Raw genomic sequence first — 11,666 nt, 5'->3', positions numbered from 1 at the left:
TAGTTTGAATTTATTTATTTCCAAGAGAAAATAGTTATTTTAAGCCTAAGTCACAGACGGGAGTCTGGCAAGAAGGTACAGATGTCTCTGCTTGGCATAAACATTTCTTCACTCCCCCTTGAGATACAGGCACAGGGACCGGGCAGCACATGGCAACCACATTCAATTTCAGGTTCATGCCATGCCTACTGCAGAAAACCTAAAAATGAGTGTGTCACAAGAATCTCTGAATGCTGTATCTAGGCCACCAGCAGCTACTAGTGGAGTGTAGATAGTAATGAATTAAACAGACACTGTTTGAAGAGACAAAAAACCCAAGAGACAGAAAGCCATTGGATACAGTAGAGAGAAGACATTTGTGAATGTGGTGTCACTTACAGAGGATTTCCAATAAAAATGTCATTTTCTTTCTCTTGGGTAAATTCTATCATTAAAAAATACAAGATTTTAACAACGTAATGGGTTATTATTTTGCTCTTCTTACTGACCTAGTCACGCAGCTAATGGAATAGATTTGCCTTAATATATGCTTTAGTGTGGGATTTCAGCACTGGACCATGAACCCTGAAGTATCTGCAGTTGTCTGTTTTGTTCAACAATGTACTTCAATAAGTGCCCTATTTGAGGTATATGAAAGCCCTTGAAATTAGTGCCGCTGTGTATGTGCTTCAAGGAAAAGTGCACGTGCTTAAGTTACTTGTCACATTGGAGCATCTTTAAATGTTGAATTTATAATCTTCCCCCCAAGACCAATTGCAGTAAAAGCTCAGCCCAGCTGTCATATCTGTATAATTCATTAGAAGTTTCAGAATTTTAACTTCAGCTCTGCTCTAAAAAAGTGACTACATTAAAACATTACTGGTTTTGTTAATCTCTTTCCTTCTCTGTATTCACATTATTGTGATTCTGTTTGCATAAATCATTGCCATTTATCTCTGTAAGCAATTTACAGTCACTATATCACAGTGATCAGTATTCTGTGGTGTTTTCTGCACCATTTGCTGAATATTCTAAATACATTTTGAAGTAAAGATTTTTTAAAATCGCTTTTGAAGTGTGAGTTAGAGAGAGTACAGCTGGACTTTGAAAATCCAGTTTGTTTGCAGGCTATCAGTTAATAAAGGCAGATTTTTGAATGCCAATTGGACTTTTATGATCTGGAAAAACAATCAAAGTGGCTCCTCACATTGGCAGTTTTAGAACCATGATGTTGCAGCAAAAGGTGAAGAAGTTGAAATGAGTGAAATTCTAACTAAATTATATGCAAAGAATTTCTTTGTTGCTTAAAGATTAACATAAAGATCACACAAGGAAACAGCTCAAGATATTCTCTTGATTCAAGGCATTGTTTGGACCTGAGAAGGAAATGCAGATGATTTGTTGATATATTCTTCTGCATCAAAGTGAATTGCCTTTTTATTCAAAATTTGTCAGGAAGAGGAGAATGGCGAAACAATGGAGATATATTATAAAGTTCTTTCTCCTCAGTCATTCTTCTGCTATGGCAATGATTGCTTTTTCATTTAGTAGCCTCACTAGATATAGAGATGTGTTTATATGGACATGTTAAAATAAGTCATTACTGGTAGTATTTTTCTTTTTTTTTTTTTTTCATTAGTCTGGAGATTTTATCATGTGGCCTCATGAACCTTGTACCAGCACCAAAACCCAAGGCAGTCATTCTGAGCAGAGATGAGAAGCATAATCAGTTTGGTGTGGATTCCAAGAGAAGTCATAGAATGTAACATTCAAACGTTTGGTCAGGGAAGATTAATAAAATCTTGCAATCCTTTTATCTTAGGTGATTTGAGTTTCTTGTCTGCATGATTTTGAAAAGTAAGGTAAGGTGTGTACAAAATCTGACATTAACACGAAGAAAATAAGGCTCTGTTTTCTGTTACAGAGAAATCAGGCTTCTGAAGGTTTCTTGTTCTTTTTGTCTTTTAGATAATTCTTGTAAGTTCTTCTCATAATGACCGTGACCAAAGCCTTTTCATAAGCACAGATGAAGGAGCCACTTTCCAGAAACAACCCATTGCTTTCTTTGTGGAAACTCTCCTTTTTCACCCAAAAGAAGAAGATAAAGTACTTGCTTATACCAAGGAAGGCAAGGTAAGGCTTGAAGATACAGCATTTCTTTGAAATTTAGGAATTGCTCTATTAAATAAAGTAATTCTGACATGCTGATTAGTGTTGGGTTTTATGAAATAACAATTGCCCAGAAGGGAATAATATAGTGATTTTGAGATTTATTTAAATATTTATTTTATTGATGTCCAAATCTTTGTGGTTATGATAGTTTCAATCCTGGCATTTTCAGTTGTTATGGATATTGGGAATATTTATCTTTCTGCATAATACAGTTAAATAATAATGAAACATGCTCCTCCCTAGAAAGTCACCATAAACAATTTATAGTACAGTAGCAAGTTAATGAAGTTGAAATATTGCCTCCAAAGGCTGTTCACAGAATATAAAATAAACTCATACAAAACAAACTGCACACTCACGTAGAAGAATAGGATTTGTGGAATCAGTGACTCTATAGAAATGTACAATAATTATCTCCCTTACAGTGGCTTTATACCACTTTCAGATTCAGGAGCTGTTCATGTTTGTAAATTTTTACCCTCTTTCAGATTCCTTGCGGTTAAACTGTGAAGTCAATTTTCTGGGTGGGTTGGGCTAAACCCTGATGAGTGTGCACACCATCTGTAAGTGTGCAGCTCATCTCTTTTCCACAGTGCCAAAACTGCAGCTGCAAACTCACTGTCATTCCAACCTTGACTCACCTCTACCATTACTCCTGTTTTGAACTTAAATTGGTAAATTCCAGTCCATTTTACCCTCATCATACCTCACAGAAAGTGATTATTTAGGGGGTGAGATTAGTCAGAGAAGTTGCACATACTGCAGCCAAATACTGCACTTGTTCCAGTGATGTTATACCAAGTCACCCTTTTGGACATGTTTTTGAATATATAAGTCAACAGCTGGTCCCAAACTAATTCATGTTTACAGGCATTTGCAAATAAGGGTACAACTAGAATAAAAAACATAGCAAACCAAACTAAGTCACAAATTACACTAAATATTTTACTTTGCTTTGGTTTGAAATCCTAGCACAATAATAAATAATTTGAATGTTATGTAAATAAAATACATCAGGGAAGCCTGAAGTAATGAAAAGCCTTTGTTATGAAAATATCAATGAAAAACTTTGTTATGAAAATGTTTTTTTCAGTTTGACTTTTGTTTCTGACAGTAGATATAATTACTGAATTTTCTATAGTTACAGAGTGGCAGAATCATGAAGTGTAAGAGCCCAAAGTGTATTAACAAGTTGTCCAGCCTACAACAAGTGGGTAGAGGTATTTGTGAGAAGAGAGCAGGAAGTAGATGTACAAAGTGAAGCAGTTGGTTTGTTTGATAAAGCAGTTATTGTTTGATAAATTAAGCATGTTAGGAAGATTTTCAGGCATTTTATAGTTGGATAATTTCCAAAAAGGGTGATATTACTATTTGCCATGCTTAAAATGTGACTGGACAAAAAAAAAAAAAGGAACTATAAAAATTATTCAGTAAGGAATAGTTCTGCAGGAGTAGCTGGAAGGGTTAGGTAATCTGATAGACTTTTCTCAGGCTTTCAATGACACAAAAAAGAGTCAACCATAAAGACTTCCTTGACAAGTCCTACATCTTTACCTTGGATGTGTAGGAATGAAGGATGCCTTTGACTATAACTGGGTCAGTAACCTGCTTATGTTTTGTGTGAAATCTGATCTATTTGGTGTAGAAGGGAGAGGAAGATAAAGTGATGTTTGCAGAGAAGGAGTTGAAAATCAAAATTGCAACTTGACACAAGAAAAGGTCACTGTACTAAAATCAATGATCGTGAGAGATAGCGTTGATCTGAAATTGCCCTGAGGAGTCAGTACACTCTAGGTTTCTCAGTTAAGTAACTTTACCTTCCCTAAAAAAAAGTAGTATCAGAATGTAATGCAATCTAAAACTCTAAACTGGAGAAACCATTAGCTTCTGTTACTCAAATAATTCCTTACAAAGGCACTTTGTAAGAGACTGCAAGGAGACTGCAAGGAATGCAATGAATCAGGTCCTTCATAAATAGCATTCAGCAAGGCTTCTTTGTCTACTGGAGCATCTTGGCCTTTTTCACAACTTTTGATTCGATTTAGGGCTTATTTCATATTGCAAAATATGTGTTGTTCTTTCATTCAGAACCCTAGATTCTGTTTAAATAAATCTCTAGCCTCTAGCTGACACCATAAATGAATGCAAATCCAGTCAATGTGGTTGGATTAATCCATTTACTGCCTCAAATCTATACACTCTTTTTCTGGCAACCCCTCAGTTATAATGAATAACAATCATCTATTTGCTGAGCCTACATAAATGCTTCTAGATTTTTTAAAAAAATTGTCAAGGATGCAATAGATTTAATTTTTCATTTGGAAGCAGAAAGGATGAAGTAATGGCAAAACAGAAAAATATTTTCAATATTTTTTAAAAAACTTATCCACACATTTATTAAACAAATGAGCATAGGCAAAATTATAAGACCTATTAGATCTGTTTGCTTCAGCCAGAGATTTTAGCTGTCTACTGAAATAACTGTTTTCACATCCTTTCTAATCTCATTTAATAGTTTTAGCATAAGTGCCTGTTGAAAAAGGAAATACATATGGATCACTTGGATTTTTTTATTGCAGAAAGTTCAATGTGTACATAAGTTATTTTTTATTTCCATGTTATTTTTTATCTATTTGATATACTGTGTCAGGTAAAATTTCATTTGAGTTTGAATGTGCTTTATTAGCCCTACTTCACTCTCCCTAACAGTGAGATTGCAGGGTCTTCTTCCCTCTGCAGAAAGCCAAACTGTTCACTCATAAGCTCCCAGACTTTGATCTTAAATGTGTGTGCGAGCAGATAGTTTGGGTTTGGGGAAGTGGGGTGGATTTGTTTTGGCTTTTGGCTTCTCTTGTACAGGTGTCTCTGTTCAAAGAGCAAGAATCTTTCATTTTCTGTTGAAATTCACTGATGACAAAAATATATCCCTTTGTTCATGTGCCAGTGTTGTCCCTTATCCTAAACAGTTCTCTTCCCTCTTGCTGGGAATATCTGAATTCTTGGCTTTCTTTGCAGCTTAGACAGCAGGGTTAGGGTAGTGCATTAAATGATCATCTCTCCCAGATTTAAGCAGTCCACTGAGGGAGGTTACTCAGTGAGCAGGGGCTGTTTAGAAAAATGGTAAACCCAATGGTTATCTTCTCTGCAATGTCTGTGGTCACAGGTGTTTGAAGAAGTAAGCAGCTCAGGTTCTTCACCCTGCTCAGTCCAGTCCAGTCCATTCACAGCCACATCCATCCCCCCGCGGAGGTTGCTCAGAGCAGGATGTTATAAAATACCCTGGTTGCAGCAAATCCTAAGCCACATAAAATTAACAGCAGAAATTTAGCAGGCAAATCAGGAACCTGGCTCTGCAGCCCCATCATTTAGCTCTGAAGATGAAGAATTTTTGATCCCAAATAATTTCTCTCTCTGCATTGACTGGGTCAGTAAGCAGTCTGAGTCCTCATTGTAGTTTCCTACTCTGTGGTCTGTCTACTTTAATCAAGTGTGCAATGGAAGGAAGCCCACTTATTGTGAATTGCAGAGTAACTGGGAAATTCTCTTCTATCTCTAATTCAAACTTCAGTAAATTTAGCCACAGAGTTTATGCTATGTTACCTCAGTCTTTATCTTTACATAATAATATTGCTGTTTTTCTGTAGAAGAACAAAATATGTTACTGGAGTTTTTTTAATCCTTTGTCATTGTACCTATCATTTTCAAACATAAACATTCCTGACTACTCCTTGTAAGATACTTTCCCTCAGAACACTCAGTTACTGAATTGGTAAATTCTACATCTGAGAACAGTTTTACTTGCCTTTTTATTCTCCTTATTAGAGATATCAAGAGAAAACCCATCTTATGTAAATTGGATCAAATAAGAAATGCATGCAGACAGCAGGGGGCTTTAAATCTGTCTTTTTAGAAGTCTGATAGAAACTTCCTATTTTAACTAGAGGAAACACATTTTGAAGGCAAATGCTAAAGGAAGGGGATTTGTTAAGAGCTATTTTAGATCCCACATTATTCTGGGGGAGAACATCTTTCATCTGCACTTTTGATATCCATCCTTATTATTAGCATTTGCATTTTTTTGCCAGAGGGGAACTGTTTATGCATAAGGTGGAGCTGGAATCCTTCTCCTCCAGGCCATTTTGTGCCTCTGTGCTGAAGGACCACTTCTCATGGGTTACAAATTAGTGTCTGTGGAGCAAGCCCATAAGTCCATCTCTCATCAAATCTCTTAAGCATTTCTGTAATATATTTTGGTCCTGTTTTAGCAGAGTTTTAAATCCACTGTCTTCCTAGCTTAAGTAGTTTTGATGGCATTAAGGCTTGAAGCATAAAGGAAACATTTGTGCCTCTTTGGTCAATGAATGGGAAGAAGGAGAAATGCCATTTTACCATCCCTCTTGTGTAACCATGCTGAGGTAAAAAAAATCTGACCCTAAATGAATTGCATTTTTGCAGTAAACAAAAATCAGTGTTCCAGCATTTTCTTTATTAGAGATGATATTTTAAAATAGTTTCTCTATGAAAGGCAGTTACTCTGGAAAACAAGGTACTGAGCTCCTGGTAATGTGGTTTTGGGCTTGTTTCATTTTTTTCGTTTCATTTGTGTAAAATCTGTCTTTCTAATAGTGATAAAGGGCCTGTCTTTGAAGATGTACAGTATAATCAGTTTCCTATAATCTAATTTTTCACCTTCTTTTCTCCTTTTCTAGATTTATGTATCTATTGACTTGGGGAAAAAATGGAATCTTCTGCAGGAACGAGTTTCTAAAGATCATTTTTTTTGGTAAGAAGTCTGTTACTTTTGAAATAATAAGATGAGCAGCAAAAGTATTTCATTCTAATCCAAGAAGATGTTTACAGAGGTATGAATGGGGACCGTGTGAGCCTTGGCTTCCTTTGCAGATGATGGCAACATTTCTGTATCCTCTATTGCAAAGTCATACTCATGCCAGGGATCATGATATCAGCACATGCAAGGGTTATAGGTCTGGATCTATTGGAGCCCAGGATTAGAGAAAGCTGCAATGTTGAATGAAATTGCTCTCCATTTTACTGGTGAAATTGATCTTTAGACAGACTCCGCGTCTTTTTGCAGAGAAAAATCTATACATTTTTTTTAAGAGGGCTGGATCATACCTACTAACTGGAATCATACATACACTTGCACTACTAAGGAAACTGGTTAAAAATATTACTTTATTGAGAACATATATATCTAATTGTTTCATTTTCAGCTCAAGTATTGTGTAGGTATCTCACATTTTATATGTGTCTCATATAGTATTTAAGAAGTGATTTAAACAGATTGACAAAATGTTTCAAAAGTTATTTGTTATTGTCCTTATTTTAACAAATAAAGCTATTTTGAAAATGGTATAACTTCTTTAAAACCAAAATTTACTTTTTGATAATGTTTTAATTAATTCTATTTTTTAAATTGGTCAGTTTCACACTCCCACCTTTCACATTTAATTTCGATGTGTATGTGCTTTTTTATTACAGGTTTAAGTCATACTACATTAAACACTTGTGTTCCCTAAATGAGTTTTAACTTCTAAGTGGACTCTGATCCTTGTCAGTTGTGCAAAGTATAATTTTCCATATGTCTGTGGAAACATATCTGGCTTTTGGTGGTAATTTTGTGGTTTGCTGGGGGCTGTGTCAGTATTGCAATATATGTTTGATCTTGGTTTCGTCAGTGACCCTCCGAGTTTTTCATGTAGTTGTTTAAATAAATAACTTGTGTTTAAATAAATACTCATCCTGGCCCCACTTGGGGTAAAACAAAGCAACAGAACAAAACCTGCACAAGCTGATTACAAAGCACATAAAGGTGTTATGATGCCTGCAGATACACGGCCACTGCCAAAGCATAATTTGGTGAGCCAAGGGCGTGCTGCACGTCTGCTGCTGCTGCTGCTGCAGCCAGGCAGGGGGAAGGTTGAGTCTGGGGCAGAGACACAGGGACAGTTCAAACCCTGTCTGAAAGAGCTGGGAGAGCAAGACCCAACCTGCCCTACTGCCCTGTTGGTGTCATTAGCCTTGGACACAACACACACAAAGTTTTTCACTCTTCCAAGTGCCTCATTTTCAAACTGCAACCTACTTACTGCCCATAATTTTAGAAAAGTAGCCTATGGTTGAGTTGTAGAACATTAATCTGATTTATTCATGTTTGCCTCAACTTTATCTGCTGAAACAGTTGAGTTGAGCAGATGTTTTCTGCTTACTCGCTCCTGCAAAGTATAGATTTGGACAGCTATTGAACAGCTTATTTCTGATCAGCAGATGGAGTTTCATAGGCCATACACTTTGCATGTCTTTTAAATACCCTGTGGACAGGTATTACTGTTTTTAAGTAGCACTGTGTGTCAGAAATGTCATATCTGCCTTATAACCAATTCTTCCCCAGCCAGATTATGTGGGATGTAAATCATGAGGGCATGTGGTTATGTCTTTAATAAAAATATTTTAAAATGCATGAAGTCTGGAAATCATCCAAGTCACTAACAGGTAAGAAATAAGAGTGGGAGCCTCTCTCTCACAGACTTTTCTTATTGGAGTTTTTGCTCATCTGACACTTAGCACACTTAAGTTAGGAAAAATACAGAAAGCCACTGAAATGTGTCTCAGTTCTGCTCCAACCCAAACAATTTGTCACTGTTTTCTGTATGTAAGAATTAAAGCCTACAAAAGCAGGTTTAATATTAAGTCTGTATTTTGCTGTGTTTCAGAATCCTTATGTTTCCTTATATCATTTGATAGGAATAACTCCTATGTAGTACTTCAAAGTCATGGTTGTTCATAAATGTCACATTCCTCACAAATAAGAGTTATAAATTTGAAGAGTCTGTACATTTATAACCAGTAGAAATATTTTTTAGGGGGTTGTTTTCCTCTTTTCTATATCATCAGAGTGATTTCCTTCAAAAACTGTATCAGCCGGCAACAGCAAGGGTTTGGAAGCAGATGTTCAGTGCATCACTACCAAATTATCCTTCTCATAAACTTACATAGGATAAAAATCTATATTTTACTTCTATTTCATATGGAAATTTTCAATATATAAAGAGTGAGCTGTGAGTGGAGAGTTGGACATGATGGCTTTCCAGTGGGAGTTTGTCTGTCGTGTGAGACTTTCCAGTATTTTATGGCCTTTGTCGCCCAAATTATCTGAGTGATAGATAGAAACAAGTGTGTGTGTAATTTTCAACAGATGTAAGAATTGGGCTTTGTAATAGCTTGACTGTAAGGACAAGTCTAGTGTTGTTTTCCTGTCATTGCACATCTGATGTGTTAAAAATACTGTGCCAAACTAATTGTACATCTCATGATAAATGAGGGCATGTCTCTTGCTGATCGTGGCTGCCTGTGCCAAGAACATTTCACTGGGCAGATCTTTAGCAGATGTTTCCTCTTTGATTTCAATTTGATCTTTGCCACTGAGGTTAATAATATAGCCTAAGATTTTTATTTCAGTCTGGTAACTACAAATATTATCAGTCATAATATTTTCCTGTGCTTTGTAGAAACCATTTTTTTCTGTGCCTCCAGAAGCAGACAGATCTTCATGTATTTCCCAAAGAAGCTTTTCTTTTTGTTTTCAAAAAGAAATGAAAATCTAAATGCAATTAATTTGATAGAATGTGTTATGTATTTATATTAAAGGAAGGTCAGTCAAGACTATTTTAAATATTTATGTTCAGATACATGTTATAGATTTATAAGCAATATATTAATATAATCTTCAAGGGTTTATTTGCTTTCCAAGTCCTTGATCCTTCCTTAAATATATTTTTAGATTTTATGTATGGAATTTGATATTTCATGATAGTGGAACTAATGAAAATATTATTGGCATCAGTGGAAAAGTGTATACAACCCTCTCTAATTGAGGACCACAAAATATTTTCTTCGGTGATACAGTGTGATCTTTTCTTACACCATCCTAGCTGATTTTCCTATTTGATTCATTTATTCTTTTGGAAGACAAGGCTGGCTAAGCCTTCTTAAGAGCTTGCCTTCTCTAGCATTTTAGGAGGCAAAGGAGGCTTCCTAGAGAGCTGGCTGATGCCCCAGGCCTGTCAGTGATTGAGAGGCATTTGGGAAATGCCATCAGCCACTTGCTTTAAATTTTGGTGAGTGTTAAATAGGTCAGGCAGTGGGACTGGAGGGTTCTTGTAGGTACCTTCCAACTGAAATAGTTCGTTCTACCCTATTCTAAAACCAAAGAGCTATAAAGCAAAAGCATGAAAGGCAGATTTTAGACTAACAAAAATACTAAGTCACACTGTAATTAAAAAGAATTGTATCAACACATAGAAAGTAAATATTATATTTCTGTATAAATACTAATTAGCCATTTTTTCAATTTTGAGCAGCTTCTTTTTCTGTAAAATTAAGAAACTTCACTTGCTTTACCAGTTTTACTTGTGCCTACCAACTGCATTTGCCCCAGTGTGATGATTTCTGTTTAGGAGATGTTATAGCACCCATCCTTTGTAAGTGCTTTTTTTTCAGTTCTTGGTGCATTTGTAGCATGGAATGCAAAGATATGCGATATCCCAGCCAAACATCAAACACCCACCCATTAGATGGTATATAAGTGCTTTTGTGTATGAAGCCCATTTTAAAAAGTGCTGCATTATGTGGTAATCCTTGAGAAGAAGAAAGAGTAGTGGAGTTTGGGATTCCTCTAGGTCTGCTGCTATTCTTCTCAGTCCCCAAGGCTTATGCAGCATTGAGAAATCCTTTTGATTTCTCAAAATAGGTCTTAGTAATACATTAGCAAAGAATAGATTGTGAATCAGCTGTCTACACCAGCACAAATATACCCTGGGATGGTAAGAAATGAATTGGTAATTACCAGAGAATTGGGCTCAACACATTTTTTTAATGACTATCTAGAGCCTTAGGAATTCTTTATCCTTGACTCACTTGGATATTTGGATCCTATGCTATGGGCATCTGCTGTTCTTATTTTTAGCTACAGGTCTTCCATTTTCTTGAGAGGTAAGAACATAAAAATAAAAAATGATGAGTTTATTTTGACAAGCAGTTGTTCTCTGGGGACAAAGTTCTGTTCTCATCATGAGATTCCATGCAGATACTCAGTCACTGCTGTACCCATTTATGTCAAATGTAGTGGGTGCCTGGCTATTCAAGTGCCAGGTGAAAAGAGAGCATTTCAGCCATGTTATGTCCTGAAGGAGAGAAATGCAAAGAGGATTTCATTGAGCCTTTGTCATTGAATTTTTTATTCTTTGACTTAATCACTTGAAAAAGGTTTTGTTTCTGTTTCTGTGTGATGGAGTGTGTGACTGGTCCATGTGGCAAGGTTTGGTAGCAGGAGTGTTCAGGGCTGCTGTGGGATGAGATCAGGAGCTGCCCTCTGTCAGACAGAGCCAGTTCCAGCCAGCTCCAAGGAAAACCCTCCACTGGCCACACTGAGCCTGTGGATGATGCTGGTGGTGCCTCTGTGATAAGAGATTAAAGAAAGGGTGAAAAGTGCACAA

At 36.3% G+C, this 11,666-nt stretch overlaps 1 protein-coding gene across 9 annotated transcripts in view; it reads left to right on the top strand.

The window, feature by feature from the left end:
• SORCS2 (sortilin related VPS10 domain containing receptor 2) overlaps nt 1-11,666 on the top strand; it is a 361,254-nt gene that overhangs the window by 248,106 nt on the left and 101,482 nt on the right. For all 9 annotated transcript variants that reach the window (XM_031060109.1, XM_031060108.1, XM_031060107.1 and 6 more), the window contains exons 3-4: nt 1,948-2,112; nt 6,861-6,934. In XM_031060109.1, coding sequence (XP_030915969.1) covers nt 1,948-2,112; nt 6,861-6,934 — 239 coding nt within the window. The remainder of the gene's footprint in view (nt 1-1,947; nt 2,113-6,860; nt 6,935-11,666) is intronic.

Source organism: Geospiza fortis, unplaced genomic scaffold (assembly GCF_000277835.1).
Source record: "Geospiza fortis unplaced genomic scaffold, GeoFor_1.0 scaffold147, whole genome shotgun sequence".
NCBI classification, from domain to species: Eukaryota; Metazoa; Chordata; class Aves; order Passeriformes; family Thraupidae; genus Geospiza; species Geospiza fortis.
This window is presented reverse-complemented; position numbering and strand designations above follow the sequence as displayed.